At 36.9% G+C, this 17634-nt stretch overlaps 1 protein-coding gene across 2 annotated transcripts in view; it reads left to right on the top strand.

Annotated features, from left to right (window-relative positions):
* Positions 1 to 17634, top strand: part of BRWD1 (bromodomain and WD repeat domain containing 1) — a 65596-nt gene that overhangs the window by 11608 nt on the left and 36354 nt on the right. For both annotated transcript variants that reach the window (XM_030020131.2, XM_030020133.2), the window contains exons 11-24: positions 324 to 424; positions 2314 to 2354; positions 3945 to 4043; positions 5503 to 5653; positions 6262 to 6396; positions 7812 to 7940; positions 8343 to 8568; positions 9010 to 9195; positions 9940 to 10123; positions 10955 to 11045; positions 11984 to 12124; positions 15269 to 15354; positions 16271 to 16466; positions 17457 to 17573. In XM_030020131.2, the coding sequence (XP_029875991.1) occupies positions 324 to 424; positions 2314 to 2354; positions 3945 to 4043; positions 5503 to 5653; positions 6262 to 6396; positions 7812 to 7940; positions 8343 to 8568; positions 9010 to 9195; positions 9940 to 10123; positions 10955 to 11045; positions 11984 to 12124; positions 15269 to 15354; positions 16271 to 16466; positions 17457 to 17573 (1883 nt within the window). The remainder of the gene's footprint in view (positions 1 to 323; positions 425 to 2313; positions 2355 to 3944; positions 4044 to 5502; positions 5654 to 6261; positions 6397 to 7811; positions 7941 to 8342; positions 8569 to 9009; positions 9196 to 9939; positions 10124 to 10954; positions 11046 to 11983; positions 12125 to 15268; positions 15355 to 16270; positions 16467 to 17456; positions 17574 to 17634) is intronic.

The following is a 17634-nucleotide window of genomic DNA, read 5'->3' as shown; positions in this document are numbered from 1 at the left end:
ATGACTTGCCATATTGCCCATAGTTGAAGGCTTCTGTGCGCAATCAGTAGTGTTAGATGTTTCAGCATTCCCCTAGTTATATGTTTTAAAATCTTTGTAATACTGAGTAAGACTATTTATTTTCACTATGGCTGAGAGAGCTTGCTGGGACAAGATGGTTATTTCCTTCCACATCTGTATGTCAGTGGAAGAGCATTAAAAATGACAGTCTTCAGGGGTTTTTTTTGGGTTTTTTTTTTTTTTTTTTAAACAAGACATCTGAGAAATGTTGGTGATCTGTTTTAATTTTATATATTAGCTTAATTATTGCTTGATTTTTACAGGTGGTATGTTTTTAGCAACTGGCAGCACTGACCATGTCATCAGGATGTATTTTTTTGGCTCTGAAACACCTGAGAAAATAGCTGAATTGGAAAGTCATGCTGTAAGTAAGATTGTTAAATCTAATAATTAGTCACTTCAAGCAGTATTGAAGTTGCAAGTTAATGTTGTTAGCGGGTGTCATGGTTTAATCCCAGCCAGCAATTAAGCACCACACAGCCTCTCAGTCACTCCCCCCTCAGTGAGATGGGGGAGAGAATCAGCAGAGTAAAAATGAGAAAACTTCTGAGTTGAAATAAAGACAGTTTAACAGGTAAACCAAAAGCCATGCACGCAAGCAAAGCAAAGCAAGGAATTCATTCACTACTTCCCATTGGCAGGCAGGTGTTCAGCTCTCTGCAGGAAAGCAAGGCTCCATCATATGTAACAGTTACTTGGGGAGACAAAACACCATCACTCTGAATGTCACCCACCTTCCTTCTTCCTCTCCCAGCCTTATATGCTGAGTGTGACATCATATGGTCTGGAATATCCCTTTGGTCACTTGGGGTCAGCTGTCCCAGCTGTGTCCCCTCCCAACTTTTTGGCCCCCCCCCCCGCCTACTTGTTGGTGGGATGGTGTGAGGAGCAGAAAAGGCCTTGGTGCTGTGTAAGCACTGCTCAGCAGTAACAAAAGCATCCCTGTGTTATCGACACTGTTTTCAGCACAAATCCAAAACATAGCCCCATGCTAGCTACTATGAAGAAAATTAACTCTATCCCAGCCAAAACCAGCACAGTGGGTTTGTAGCAATGATCTTTTATTGAATATTTTTAGAACTTAGGCAGAATTTCAGCCAGTCATCTCCATGTGACTTGACCATTTTAAAGGCTGGAATGTTTCGGCTGGAATGTTTCAAGATGATATGTAGAATTTTATCTTTTCAAGTGGATGTCATAGATTTCTCTAATTTTAAAACATGTAGTTTGCTCAGTTGCTTCCCTCTGATGCAAGTGTGCCTAGCCACCCACATGCTATACGCTGTATACAGAAAGTAGATAGGCTGAGAATGTGGATTTTGTTACTCAAGTTATTTAGCATTTGACACCTTCTGTGTTAAATCTTTAAATGGGGTTTATTTTCCAGAATTTTACTTCTGTTCATCTTGACCTTTATTCATGTCTTCAGTGGCTGTGCAAGCTACTTTATACTTCCTTAGTAATAAGCTTGCTGGTTTAGCATTGTTTCCCCATGTGCTTTATGTAACAGTGCTGTCTGTCTTTACTTGCTTTCTTGATATAACTGATGCCTGTTAGGAAAAGAACTTCATAGATAAAATACTCTCATTTTGATGCACAAAGAATCTGTAGTTTTGCTGTAGAGAATTTAGATTTAGTTGAACCCTCAAAGCTCTTTCAAGGGCAGCTCTTAAAATACTTATCTTCATTATGTTTTCTCTTAACATGTTTTCTCTAATACTGAATCTGACTTTAACCTTTTATGTTATAGTGATAAGGCTTGATCAATATGTATTTTGTATGTAGAGAGGACTTTCAGCTCTGAAGATAAACTGATCTGAGTGTGCTATCTACTTTTCCTGTAGTTTTTATTGTGATAAAAATTAATAACTACTTGTATATTTCTTTAAGGAATGTGTAAGTAGGAGTGGGAACAACAGATTCCTCTTGATTGTAGCTGGCTTAGGAAATTGGAAATATATATACAAATGTGAGTTAATTGGCTGCCAAGTCATTAGTGGACAGTTATTTCATCTGTCAATCCTTCATATTTAATTGGGACATTTTTTAAAAAACTTGGATTTTAAATGCATTAATGGTTAGTGAATTCTGGTAAGTATTTGTTGGACTTGGTTCACCTTGCGGTTAAAACTGTTGGAAATTATACAATATGCAGTTTTTTCATTGTTTCAGTTTTTACTAAGCTCAGATTTGTCAAAACCATATTTCCTGTTTAAAAATATAATTTCTAATAAACTGTACTTTTTCTTACAGGACAAAGTTGACAGCATTCAGTTTTCTAACAGTGGTGATAGGTATGTTGAAAGATGCTCAAATGTGAAAAAACAATACATTATTTTGGAATTAAGAATGTATTATGGTTCTCACCTGGAGCTTTCCAGTAAGAAAATTCTACTTATTTAGAACTCAAAGGAGAAATTTGGACTAATCCAGGAGAGCATAGTTAAGTTTCAGCTGTCTCAGCTTTCAATTAATCTCTGTTAGACAATGTCTTTAGACTAGCTGGGTTTTTATTTACCTGGAGGAAATGTTACCACTTTTTAACATACCCTATGTGTTCATGGCTTCATAAGTGTCCTCTTCCCCCTCCTTTCCTTTCGGTTTCAGGAATTATTGGATCAAAATAGGAAATGGGAAAATGCAATGCAAAGTGTCTAAAATAAGTTTTAATAATTTTCTTTTTTTTCTAGCCTACTATTATTTTTGTAAGGAAATGGAGTTAACAGACTTTGACAGCTGATTGGGGGGTGGGTGGGCATTGTGTAAATTCCATTTGTAAAACTTCACCCATGCTTCCAGTACAGAATGGAATCAAAATTGATGTCTGATTGGCCTGTCACTAATGAAGATGGGGATTTCAGCCTTCAGGGTAGACTTATATCTGCAACCATAAGTTGCAGCTTTATTTTTATTGTTTTTTTTCTCTTCTTGAAAGCCAGATAACTGTAACCAAGAACGATAATAATCTACATTCAGTTTGGAAGTTGTACTTGTCTTCCTTTTAAATGTGTTTTTCTGCAATTATACTTGTCTTTGGGGCCATCATGTTGCACTGGTCTGTCCATGTTGCCTGCATGGATTACTTTTAAAGGCAGTACCAAAAAAAAGAAAAAAACCAAGGCAAAACTTCTGCTCTTTTGCTTGGTGACACTTTCTGTAGAAGACATTTAAGATTTATAATTATTACTAAAATTAATCACAGCAAATTAGAGCACAGTCATGATATACCTAGCACGTGAACTTTTTCTGTGGCGGGGTACGTCAACTGTCTTTCTCAGTGTTGTGATTCTTGGACTAGGGAGACCATCTTTGGATGTCTTGCAATGTTTCAGTTCCTCTCTTCAGGAATATCCATTCTACTGCATTGATAGTTCAGCAGTTGATGAAATGGAAGCCTGAACTGCCGTGGTTTACACCTTGGTATCTTAAAGTAAACCACTGGTGGTCTTCACTTTTATGCACAGTTGTGGGTGGGAACATCTCAGGTTTTGCTGTGCTGATCTGTTCTTGCCTCTACTTCAGTATTTGATACTCTACAATTTCAGAATGGTTTACTTAAAATACTTCATTAAAGTATTGTAATTGAGAAGGAGTCGAGGATGAAGTTGTGAATTGAGTTTAACTTTGGAACTTGTTTCTCTGTTCTACATGTTTTGACAACTTTATTCAGATTTTTGGTTCAGAAAAACTCTCTTTCCTGGGCTTCTGGAAAGAAAGTTAATGGACAGGTAACTGTAAAGAATTCTCTTGCACACAAATTGAAGATTTCACTTTCACCAGTCTTTCATTGTAATATTTTAAATTGCAGTGGTGTGTAACTCTGAACATACTTTAAAGCAAGTTCTTCTGAGGATGAATTCATTATCTTTTAAAACTTCTTCAAGGTTCATAAGTGGCAGTAGAGATGGAACAGCTCGAATCTGGCATTTTGAGCAAGCAGAATGGAGGAGTATTTTGCTGGATATGTCCGATCGATTACCAGGGTAGGTGAACTCTTGTCTTTTTTTTTTTATCTGTTGTGTAAAGTCAGAAAGTTTTGAATAATTCCTCAAGCACACTTACAGTCAAACTAGAGCAAGCCTTAGCAATGTTATGATCAAGTGGTGTGGTCTTCGGGGGGGTAAAATGAGCGTTCTGGTGATGTAATAACTTGCTAAGTTTTAGTCTGTGCTTGAATAAATGCATGAGTATTTATATAGCTTTCAAATGTACACTGTGCCAAATTAATTACATTTCCTTGTTAAGGAAAAAAGTTAACAGAAAGTACAATAGATCTTCTCTACCAGGATTTCAGTCAAGACACCTGACATGTCACAGGAGAAACATTTTTAGATTAGTAAAAATAAGGTAGATGATGACCTCTTTCCAGGAGAGGTCATGGCAGGTAATAGGTGGCTTTCATCAAGAACTGATCTTGCTGACTATTTTCATTGATTCTTTTGTATTATTAAAAAGTGTATTAATGAAATATGCTGGTGGCACACAGTTAGAATAGTGTCATTACTAATGAAGATCACGATACTACATGGCACTGCATAAACCTGAAGAGTGGATGATTTACAGTAGTACAGAATGCTCAGTCAACTTTTGTAGACATAAGCAGAAATGAATTTGTAGGTGATTAAATGAGGGGGGGGAACAAACACAAAAACCAAATCTTGGGTATACTAGTTGATTGGAGGGTGATTGCAAGCTCTTCTTGAGATGCAGCCATAAAAAAAAAAAAAAAAAAAGTGGTTTTACTAAGGTGGATGTATTAATATTTGAGATTTGACTGTGGCATCTTTCTTGGTTAATATATACACCTGTAGTTGTGTATAATTGAGAGAGAGTCTTTGTAAGAAAGGGTACTAGTTGACGTGGAATATAGATAATACTGAGTGAAGGTATGTTTCAAAGAAAGCTTGTACCTTCAGTTGACTAAGATGCTGAGAGGGGGTGTTAACAGTATCCTATAAATGTATTTTGGGGAGAGAAATGAGGAAGTAGATTGAGGTTAATACAAAATACTATCTTTAATGTATTTATGTTGGGAATCGGAAAAAAATGCTTAGTTAACATAAAGGTTAGCTTCTGAAACAGAGTTAGTTGGAAAGCTCTTGACTGTAAAAAGTCCAAATTTTTAAAGGAATTATGTTAGGACTCTTAATTGTAGAAGAGACAAGACTCCATGAAAAAGGAAAGCCTTTTTGCCTTGCATCTCAAATGGAAAGAGGTTGTCATGTCCGATGAAATAAGTATGCTAGAAATCCAGATTTGCTTTATAGTTGATTTCTCCAAAAAGAGTGAAGTTTATGGACGAAAGTTTTGAAGCAAATTTAATTCTTGACTTCCCTTCCCTTGTCTGATTATTAACATGGGAAAACAGGTTATTTTTCTGTATTTTGAGATTGAAATGGGCTAATGAAAAATATCTCATGCCTGGTCAACTCTTTAAAATAGTGACACATGTTCAGAAGAAGACAAATTTATGAAGCCTAAAGTAACCATGATAGCTTGGAACCAAAATGATAACTATGTTGTTACGGCTGTGAATAATCATCTGCTCAAAGTTTGGAATTCCTGTACAGGGCAACTGCTTCATGACTTGGTGGTACGTAATTTTACTTGCCTTTTTGAAGTAGATGGTCTTCCTAGAATTGCAGTGACATGTGCATGCTGAGTTCATAATTCAATCTGATTTGTCTTGAAAGCTTTATATGAATGATAAAGCAAGTGTAGCACTTCTTCGATTTTTTTCTTTTTTTTTTTTTTTTTTTAACCAAAACTAGCTGCTCCTCCTGCATTTGAGCAATCCTTTTCCTAGCTGTTGTGTTGAACTTGCCTGTCCTGTGGAATAAGTAAAAGCTTTTGTGCAGTAACATATTTGCTCATTGAATAGTTCACTGTCCTTTGGCAAAACCTCCATATTTCTAGAGTTCTTGTTTGAATCTAGAAAATTATTAAATTTAGAATGATAAAGCCTTTCTGGCTGCATAGGGGTTTACCCTACTTATGTGCCATAGGTACCAGTCCACATAGATACACTGTGGAATTTGTAAAAGTCCATATATTTTTGGAGGCAGCTTGTAGGGGTCTAATTTTCCAAAAATCTGAGTATGAGGAGAGGATAGTACAGTGCTTTAGGCTCTACTGCAGGTATAATATTGATGTGGATTTATGTCCTCTTGTTCTCATGTGATGTGCAATTGTAAATTCTAGGGGCATGCAGATGAAGTATTTGTCTTGGAGACCCATCCTTTTGATTCCAGGATAATGTTGTCTGCGGGTCATGATGGCAACATCTTTATATGGGACATTACCAAAGGCACAAAAACAAAGCATTATTTTAACATGGTAAGACATTTTTTAAGCTCCATGTTTTCTCTACACACAACAGTGTGTTCACATACTAGTTTAAGGAATTGTCACCAACACGCACACCCCCTGCGCGTTTTGGGAAAGAAACAAAACAAACAAAAAAACCCCCAAAACAAAACAGGAAACAAACAACCAAAACCCACCAAAAAAACCCAAACCAACAAAATTTATGAGTTAGTTTTTTTTCTCCAGAGCTTTTACCTTTGAATTTCTTGGTTATTGTAACTGTAGGTGCAAAGTGACCAGGAGCCAGTTTTAACAGTTTGACGTGGCAGAAAAGGAGGGCCAGGATTGCCTCCCTTGTCTGCTCCCAGCTGCCCACTTCCATTCTCTACCTTGAATCAGCTGCATCTCACTGGACCTTTTACTAAGCTGAGTCAGTTCACTGATCTGCAAAAGTATTCCCCACTTACTGCTACTTTCCTGTAGGGCTTCTGAGTTGAATTTGGTCAGGGCGGTCTTGATAAGCTTCTGAGACAAGGAAAATGAATTATTAGAATTTGCAGTTGGGTGTGAGGTATGTGAGGTATGGGGGAACAGAGCAGAACTTTGCTTTCATCATAGTCTGTGGCTGAGCTCTTCAGACTTTACCTGTTGATCAGGAATTCTCGGTCTGTGAGGTGTTGTGAATAGTTGACAGCAGGGCTTTTCCACACTTTGTTAACAAAGTTCTTTTTGCACCTCATTCATACTAACCATTTTCCTTAATTGAGGTGAGGTGCCATCTAAAAGACTGAAAGGTCCTGTTTTAGACCATCATTTCAAGAGTCTTATGGACAAATATTTGTATTCTCAACTGTCTTCATGACAATAATATTACCATAAGCATTAGTGGATTGGTGCAGTTCCTAAGAGCTCCCATGACATTTGCTCCATTTGACAGCTCATGATTAACACTTCAAAATAGATTATTTTTTTGTGAGGCTTAAGTTATGATCCAATGTTCATATTAATTTTTTTGGTCTTGTTTTTCTCATTAGTCAATAGCAAAGTGATTTTTTTTTTTTTTTTTTTTTTTTAGCTTTAAGATTCCCTGTGCTTTTCTTGAAAGTGGTTTAACAAAATCAGTATATATTAGCTGCAGTTTACTTTTAAGCAGTATACTAACAGCTAAAAAGCCTCAAAGTTTGTTGGGGTTTTTTTTTTTTTGTTCTGAGCAGTAAGTTTCCATACCCTTTAGTGCATCTTTTAAAACTGTATGATTCAGGACTTAAATTCACATGTCAAGGGGAAAAGGAATAAACTGAAGTAAAGAGATTATTTGTGCTTTAATGGAGGTATTTAAGAGGTGCATAACTGCTTTTGATAGAGTAATTAATTTTTGATGCTGCATTATTGTTTGCTCAAAAAAAATTGGTCAAATAGTCTTGAATTTGTTTCTTTCAATCTAGATTGAAGGCCAAGGACACGGTGCTGTTTTTGACTGTAAATTTTCACCAGATGGGCAGCATTTTGCATGTACAGATTCTCATGGGCATCTATTGATATTTGGTTTTGGCTGTAGCAGGTCTTATGAAAAGGTAAGTTCAGCTTTTTATTAGACTGTTTATTCAAGCTTCTAACTGAAATTAGATGCGTTACATTCATTCCTCTAAAATATCATATGTAAAATGAGTTTTGTATGGTATGGGATCTAAATATAGCGGATTTCATGATGTCTTTGAGTGCTCTTGTTTATGTGGTCCTGGCATAGCAGAAATAACCAGTATCTTAACAGTCCCTTGGGAGTAGCTCCCAAGAACGTTTCTGGAATACATTTTCATCTTCCAGCCAGCTAATGTGCATAACTCTTCTTATTGGAAACTTACCCTTTATTTTACATTTAAGGAGATTTTAGATATTTTAGTGTCTGTTGTTCTTCTCTATTCTTTAGCATATTTTTTTTTTCAAATTGCTAACATAAAAACTTAATTTCTTTCTAGATTCCTGATCAGATGTTCTTCCACACTGACTATCGGCCACTTATTCGAGACTCTAACAATTATGTCCTAGATGAGCAGACTCAACAGGCTCCTCATCTTATGCCCCCTCCCTTCTTAGTAGATGTGGATGGAAACCCTCATCCAACAAAATATCAAAGATTGGTGCCAGGAAGAGAGAATTGTGCAGATGAACATTTGATTCCTCAACTTGGATATGTAGCAACAAGTAAGAACAGTATCACTAAAGATCTACACCCAGAAGTTAGAGTTACTGTAGTAATTCTGAATGGGATCAGAGTAGATGTGACATAGGTGATTTAAAAATGCCTTAGTTTTCTCACAAGCTAACTATCATCTATTTATGTTCACTAAAGATGCTGAAAGGTCCCACAGCAAATATGATTTTAAACAAGGAAAGAAAAATCATCAGTTGTTCAAATGGATGTCTTAATTCTTTTCTGTGGGTCCTGACATGCACAAACTGTGTTTGAGTTGTAGACTCTGTAAATGTCTAATTCGGAATAAGCAATTGGAATAATTTCAAGAATGGTTTTCATTCTGTTTAGTGGTAGAATATGTCTCACTGCAATGTGAACAATGAGATTAAATCATTTTCCTATAGTCAGTTAACTGAACCCATTCATTTTATTTGTATTACACTTGCAAGGTGATGGAGAAGTGGTTGAACAAGTTATAGGCCAACAGACGGTTGATCAGGATGAACAAGGCTTAGAGCCCAGCATTCTCGATGGCATGATTAGACAGTTACAATTACAACAAGATCAAAGAACTGGAGCTGATCAAGAATCTGCTTCAAGTGGTCCACAAAATGGGGAAGGAACACCTAGAAGAGGTTAGTACTTGCTGATAAATTCTTAGATAATTGTTCTATCTCCATTTTTATTACGCTGTGTGAAATATTTCAAACAGGTTTTAACTTTAATGTTGTTTTGGGGACTAAGATTCTCTTAACATAGTGATATCTGGTTAAGATCTTTTTATTCATTAAAACACTGCTACTCCTGTGATTAAATTAAAAACAAAGCCTTTTGCTTTTCCTTTTAAAGAACATTAATTGTTTTTCTTGTAGAGTGCTACATACTTAGTAATATTTGTAGAGTACTCAAATAACATTTATAGGAGCTAAGTTTATTCTCTGCTAAAGTTTGCAAAATAAGTATTTTACCATTATTCAAACTGGGTTCCCCTCTCCCTTCTTTACAGATTTAAACTAGACATTCTTCTGATCTGTGTCCTTGTAGTTTTAATTATGTAAGCTCAGCTCCAGGAAAAGTGTTTTTTAGAACCCCACTAGCCTCAGAGCTGCCTGAAATAGTTCAGAAAAACACCTCTGTCGCATTAAAATTCCTTTCACTGTATTAAAACAGTAGTAGAAATAACTATTTTAAAAGTATATGTGTAATCTCACTGTGTTTTCTACAGGACAGATAATTTCCTGAAGGTGATAACTAGTCATATACTTACGATCGTGGAGCTAAAAATACATAAATTGTTAATTTTTTTATCTTATAGTAAGAAGAAACAAGGTTCCAATTCTGTGTCATCTGGAAAAAATGTTTTTGTTTGTATATTTTAGCTTTTAGAAGACCAAGTTTCGACATCCAATCTCCTCCTAATATTGGTCTGCGACGTAGTGGGCAAGTTGAAGGTGTGCGTCAGATGCATCAGAATGCTCCACGAAGTCAGATGGCTACTGAGCGGGACCTTCAGGCTTGGAGGCGAAGAGTTGTTGTACCAGAAATACCACCAAGCTTACTCAGGTCTGTAGACAGCTTACTGGGCTGCAGATATGACTAGAGAGAAAAAATCATGTTGTTTTTTCTGAATCTATTAGACCTAAGCTAAGATAGCTACGTGGTACAAATTGAAATAGTTCAGTGTTATGGTCAGCTGTGCTTAAAAACTTTTAATTGTAAAGTCCATTCAACTAAAATGGAAGTTTCTCTAGTTTAATAGAGAATGATTCTCCCATATTTCAGTATTTTAAGTCATCTTAAAGGACAGCTAGATTACCTAGATTCTTGTTTTTTCCAAAATAAAGGGATGTAGGTTAAATTCATTTACATGAAAGAGTTTGGAGAGACTGTGCTTTTGTGAGACTTTGTGGGAATGATGTGTTATGACCAGAAGCAGCACTGAGCACTTGAAATGGTAAAACAGTTAGCTGCTTTCAAAAGTACTATTGGTATGCATCTGTGAAAAGGAAAATGAATATCAGTACTTCGGTATTCCTTTTTACTGGTACAGCCATATGTGCTGCCACATCTCTGAAGTTTTTAAAAACCTTTCCTGGTGTTGTGAGGTGGAATGATAGCAAAGGGGAAAATGTGGATTAAAAATGAGGTTGAGAAAGTTTATTATATTCTGATATTTGCAAAGAAGACTTTCTTAATAACTGTCTTCCTTACGCTGTCTGGAAATGAGAGGACATCTGTTTTAGGTGTTTGAGCAGTAATAACGTCTGAAATTAATAACGTAATGGAATTAGGTGTTAGGGTTTTTTAGATGGATCCTTTAAAGAGAAGGGATCATTTAACTTTTCAGCATTGTCAAAACAGATGCAGAATTAGATTGTCATTACTTTCTTGTAGGAAGCAGGAAGAATATCGAATTGCAAAAGGGGAAGAAGAGAGAGATCTTTATGCAACAGAGAAGAAAAAGTCATTCGAGTCATTGGAAAAGGTATGCAGCAGTTTCTATGAAAATGGGCATTCTGTGTCCAGGGACAAGTCATGGTTTAAAAAATGAAAGCAGTCATTTCTGAAGGTATGATCTGCAAAGATTCCTGCTGATTCAGCTTCTGCTTATCGCAGGACAAGGTTTGGTTTATTTCTATGAATAACTAGAATTCTTTTTTCTTTCAGTCTTGCCTCCTTTCATCTAAAGTATTTGGTAATAATTTTTAAAGGCAGACTTGATTTTAGGCCATTGTGGTTTTACTGCAGTTAGTTTCAAAGATGGTTGTTGCAAGTCCGTGCTAAAGCATCGAGATGCAAGTGAGAATGTTCAAGGTCCTATATTTGAAGAATTGTAGACTATATTGCTATTCCCTTGTCATTTTACTTTAGATGACAGTGTTTTGTGTATGGGGCAACTTTTGCAGACTTGCCCTGTTTTGAATGATTTTTTTCACTATCTATTTTTTGGAAGAGATCAATAAGAAGGAAGAACTGGTTATTGTACTGTTTTTATAAGTTAGTGGTCTGTTTTGCTGTGTCTTGCAGTACAAAACAATTTGACACAAGAATTCTACTGCATGATCCCCTTAACTGAGGGGAGTTGAGGATTTCTGGTCCTCTCAGAATTGCACTTTGTAGGCAGTTAATGTCTTGATTCTGTAAATATCTTTATCAGGGAATGTGAATGGGCCTGTCACAGTAGTTTACAAAGAGAATTTCTTAGAACAACTACTAAATCTTAAATTGGGAACAGCAAATTTAAAACTGTGTACAGGAAAATTATTTCTTGTGAAAAGGAGTTTTGAAGTGATCAGGCTGTGATGTGATGAGGCTATTTCAGTTTTTATGTTCAGCAGTGCTTTTAGCCACCCTTTCACCCCCATAAAAGCTTGCCACATGCTTTTATGTAACTTCTTTTTTTCCACTTCCTGTATAAATTAGAGTGACTCTGAGTCTTCATTAATACAATCTAAGCGTAGACTGCATAGACGGAAATATCCCAATTACCGAACACGGAATAACATTGAACAACTGGAGTCTTCTGATGAGGAAAGAGATAACTGCTTTGGCTTGATCGAGCAGGTAAGTTCTCTTCTGAGTTCTGTATTTTGAAGTTGAGTTCCTCAATAAGTGAAGTTTCATGTAAATGTGCTTGTTCTCTCTTCAAACAAGCAAACAAACAAAAAACCTGCTCTTTTACTGGGGAAAGTATTTCTGTAAGCATAGTTATTGTTAGCACTTCTGCGGTGGGTTGACCTTGGTTGGATGCCAGGTGCCCACCAAAGCTGCTCTATCACTCCCCTCGTCAGCTGGACAGGGGAGAGGAAATACAACGAAAGGCTCGTGGGTTGAGATAAGGACAGGGAGATCAGTCAGCAGTTACCATCATGGGCAAACCAGGCTCGACTTGGGGAATAGTAACTTAATTTATTACCAATCAAACCAGAGTAGGGTAATGAGAAATAAAACCAAATCTTAAGACACCTTCCCCCTGCCCCTCCCTTCTTTCCAAGCACAGCTTCACTCCCAAATTCTCTAACTCCTCCCCTCCAGCAGTGCAGGGGAACAGGGGATGGGGGTTGGGGTCAGCTTGCCACACGTTGTCTCTGCCACTCCTTCCTCCTCAGGGGGAGGACTCCTCACTCTTCCCCTGCTCTGGCGTGGGGTCCCTCCCACGGGAGACAGTCCTCCATGAACTTCTCCAATCTGGGTCCTTCCCATGGGCTGCAGTTCTTCACGAACTGCTCCAGTGTGGGTCCCTTCCATGAGGTGCAGTCCTTCAGGAGCACACTGCTCCAGCGTGGGTCCCCCACGGAGCCACAGGTCCTGCCAGGAGCCTGCTCCAGCATGGGCTTCCCATGGGGTCACAGCCTCCTTCGGGCATCCACCTGCTCTGGTGTGGGGTCCTTCCCAGGCTGCAGGTGCATATCTGCTCCACTGTGGACCTCCCTGGGCTGCAGGGGGACAGCCTGCCTCACCATGGTCTTCTTCCCCATGAGCTGCAGGGGAATCTCTGCTCCACTGCCTGGAGCACCTCCTCCCCCTCCTTCACTGACCTGCGGGTCTGCAGGGCTGTTTCTCTCACATGTTCTCACTCCTCTCTCCTCCAGCTGCAGTTTGTGTTCCACAGCAACTTTTTTTCCCTTCTTAAATATGTTATCACAGAGGCATTATCACTGTTGCTGATGGGCTCGGCCTTGGTGGGCCTGTCTTGGAGCCGGCTGGCATTGGCTCTGTTGGACATCGGGGAAGCTTCTAGCAGCTTCTCACAGAAGCCACCCCCGTAGCCCCTCCGCTACCAAAATCCTGCCACGCAAACCCAGTACAACTTCTCAAACCTAGTTATCCGTTGCTTTAATAATAATGGCAATCTTTCCTGTCATTTTATAAATGGCTGAACTATTTTTGCTGAGAATCTTCTAAACCACATCCACAGCCCAAGGCAAAAAACTGATGTACAATGCTGAGGTTCGCTTAAAGTGAAGGTTGGATTTTAGATGTGTTTTGCTGTTCCTCTGCGAAAACCTTCCAAATTTGTGCACACACCTAAAGCTGGAAATTTTGAAGGTTCTTGATAAAGTGTTTTTTCTGGCAGAGTCCTGGCTTGGGGTGAAACAGGACTTTGATGTAGGAGGTAGCATGAGCTTTTGACTGTTGTGTTATCAGATGCTGTAAATCAGTAGTAAGACTGCTTGGACTATAGTTGTCTTGCCTTACACACAAGGAAATAGTCTCAAACTGGGAAACGGGGAAGAAGAGGAAGGAGTAGAGAAGGTCGGACTTGTGGGACTTGTCACTTTGCTAAGGAAGAGTGGTGAACAAAATGGGGGACGTTCAGGAGATAATTTTCTAAGTAAGATGAAGTGATATTCTTTGGAAATGGACTCTTCTCCTGGCCTCTTAACAAAGAATTCCTATGCGTTTAAAAACAATAAATCACTTAAATTTAATGGAAAGTTCAGGTTTTCCTTATTATGAGAATAGGGTGGAAGGGGAGTTGACATGAGACTTCTGGCACCTGGCAAATTCAAAGCACACAAAGTGCAAATAGGAGAGTTAGGCACACTGTCCTTTAAATACTGCATATACTTACGTATTTTGAAGAAGCGGTGTTAGACCTAATAATACTATAAGAAGCTGAGCTTTGATGTAAATGTTTCTTGGTTTTTGGGGTTTTTTGTTTGTTTGTTTGTTTTAATCCTACAAATGGTAGGATAAAAGAGAAGAACTGATTTAGTGAGTATTGCCCATCCTATACACTGTATGAGCAGGTCTTAGGGGAAAGACTGTTAACTTTGTTAGTCTGAAAATGACAAATAATCGGTTGGACTAATTCAAACAGTATCAAACTTGACGTTGCAAGTTAAATCTTGTTTTCCTACTTTTTTTGCTTAACAACATATAACTTGAGACACGAGCAATGCATTATTCTTAGTCATTTCAGTTATGAAAAACACATTTAAAACATTAAGTTAATGCAAGTAAATTGTTGATCAGTAATCAGGAAATTACTTAAGTTGTAATATATTTTGATGTATCTTGACTATTTAGTTTTGCATTTAAATATATGCATGAATACACCCAATTAGTCCTTGGTCAATTAGTTGCTACTAAAATCAGAAAAATCATCTGATTCTAACTTGCATAACTAATAGAAAAAAAAATCATAGAAGTGCTACTGCTGTAACAGAGTATACCCATGTTGTGTGTGGATGGGAGATGTGATAGTTTTCCTTGATTTGTTCCTTTTGCAATCTTTAAATTCTTCCTTTGCATTCTAGTGAGCTAGATTTTATTGTGTACTTTACATGACCTAATTACAGCGTCATGAGTCTGGAATTTGAAGGAAACAAAATCGCCCGCCACTTTGTTCTGATAAATGATGGGAACTTAGACTAGAAAAAAATACAACTGTCATATGGTAGGGAGATAAAAGAGTTGCTTTGTGAAGAGTGGCTACAGCAGGTGGATCCATAGGTGGCTAATAAAATGTGAGTGAATATACAGTAGTTAATGATTAATAGTGCAGTCCTGAGCTTTGTAGGGTAAGTTGAAATTGGCTACAGAGAAGAACTACTTTCATTTCCATTTTAACAACTTTTTTTAACAAATTTCTTCCTAACTTGATAATACGTAGACATGAATAGACAATGTGTTTTATGTTTCAAACCCTGAAAATATGTGCTGTGAGAAAGTTTTGGATTGACTGCGTATTTTTAAATTCAGGAAGCCGAAGAAAGTGAGGGCTCTGGCTCATCTGATGAAGAGGAGGAGTGGAGAAGTGACAAGAAAAGCAACAGTAATAGTTCTAGGTAAAAGCGAACAACCATATCCCGTCTTTTACTGTAATTAATTTAACTTGAATTTTGGCAAGTTAAGTTGTATGGAGGTTCTGTTGTGCTTTGTATGTTACAATATTTTGTAGGGTACTGTACTGACACATTGCATTGTTTTTCAGTGTCCCATTTCACCAAAACATTTCTGTGTTTTAATGTAGTTTCAAATCCTTTTGCTTTTTTTGCTAGGTGGCAAGGAGAAGGAAGATAGTCTGGAATGTTTTTTATAGGGTGTTTTTTCTGTTGGGTTTTTGAGGGGTGGGGGGGGGGTTGTTTCATTTTCTTGGGTTTTTTGTTTTTTTAACAATGCAGCAACAGTCAGTTGTTTGCTCTTACAAAAATGGTTGAAAAAAATGTTAATTTTGATAAGGTTATAATTTTATTTAGAACTGAAGATATAGATAACTTTTTAATCACTTTACTGTGGCTTTCTGAGATATTTTTTCTAGAACTCTATAGTAGTAGAACTAAAAAATATTGAGAGATATAAAAAAAGCAAATGTGTACCTGTGAGATTTGTATAACTGTCTTTAAAGAATTTAAGTAGTGTTTGGCTAGTGTGTTCATTAGGGAGGGCTCTTAACTAGTCCAGGATTTCATTGCACAACTTTCTTGAATAAAATTACTTATTTTAGAATTTACCAGACTTGAGTTTGTTTTTTTTTTTTTTAAAAAAAACCCATGCTTTGAATTACTGTGTTCCCAAAAAATTATGTTAAAACATCAAGTGAAGTAATTGTTACGACAGGTCAAAGTAATTTTAGTTCTCTTGATAGTGCTTTCAAGAGCAATCTGTATCTGCAGATATTTGTCTGAGAGACTTTGTCAATATTTCAGAATGCTAACTTGGTTCTATGTTTGTATTTTCCCTGACCCCATCTGCTATGGACAGTGATTCTTCAAGTAGATACTCTGACTGGATTGCTGATGCAGGGATTAACCTACAACCTCCCGTACGGACTTCTCGGCGGAAAGCTATCAGATATTGCAGTACTTCAGAAGATGAAGTATCAGCAGAGAAATCATCTCCTCCAAAGAGAAGAAGAAGAAAGAGGAGAAAAAAGCCCAAACCAAAAAAGCAGGAGGAGGTATGCAGTTAATTTCTTCTACTCACTCTTTAATAAATTTCTCTCTTAGGTATTTAGACTTCTTCACTGGAAACTGTTAAAGTAATTGTTATTGCCATTGAACAAGGATATTGGTATCACTACATACAGTGTACCCTTAATTAATTTGAGACCATTCCAAATGCAAGGTATCTGCTGATTTGTATGGAAGACTCTGCACTCCCAAGTGAAGTGATTTTTTTACTTTTCAAATAAAAAGGGTTCTGAAGCTTGCTGGTATCAGAGGGAAAACGTGATTATTAAATAACTGTACAGAATATTAGACTAAAACCCTGTTAAACTGTCTGGGTTTAAGTAACATATCTTTTTGAAAACTTAGGGGATAGAGTCACTATTTATGGTGGCCATTTACACTTGGGTTGAATTTTTAATTTTTCATAAGTTACAGTAATTACTCTTAAGTTACCAAAAATTTTAAGTTGATTTAAATAATTATCCTTTTTTAAGTTACAATAGTTACTATTTGCTGTTTTCTACTATAAAGGGGCAATCAGATTTTTTTTTTTTTTTTTTTTAAATACTTGGGGTAATTTTGGTATGTTTTTCTCTCCATCCTTTCACTTTCTTCCAAGTATTCTCAAAATGGTATTTTTGGAACTGTTTTAATATAAGAAACTTTAATAAAAGTTTCTTACAGCTTGATAGATATTTTTTTTTGGCACTGAGACTGCTATTATTTAGGTCTTAAGAGAAATAAAGTTTTATAATTTAGATGGCAGTCTTGCTCATTCAAATCTTCATATAGGAAAGGAATGCTTAGTATTAGTACTACAAATACAGTTACAACTCGAGCAAAGCCTTGGAGCTTTTGGAAGCTTTCCATTTATTTTGGAAATGTACATTAGTCTTTTACAAGCTTTTGTCTGCCAAATGAAAATGGAATTAGTTGTGTTGATGTCATGTCAGCAATATGTCCATTAAGTCTAGTTTTGCTCTCTGTTAAATATGAAGGCTAATGCTCCAACACAACCAGTAAACCTGGAATTGTCATATGATTGGCATCCTCCTGTTTGGATAACAGACACAGCTCTTCGAAGATCCCCTTTTGTTCCTCAGATGGGTGACGAGGTAGGAATATTGATTAAAATCTTTAAATGCTTATGTTAACTAACTTTCTTACAGTTACTAA

This window comes from Aquila chrysaetos, chromosome 7 (assembly GCF_900496995.4).
Source record: "Aquila chrysaetos chrysaetos chromosome 7, bAquChr1.4, whole genome shotgun sequence".
NCBI lineage: Eukaryota > Metazoa > Chordata > Aves > Accipitriformes > Accipitridae > Aquila > Aquila chrysaetos.
The sequence above is the reverse complement of the archived record's forward strand: the minus strand, read 5'-3'. Positions and strand labels throughout refer to the sequence as shown.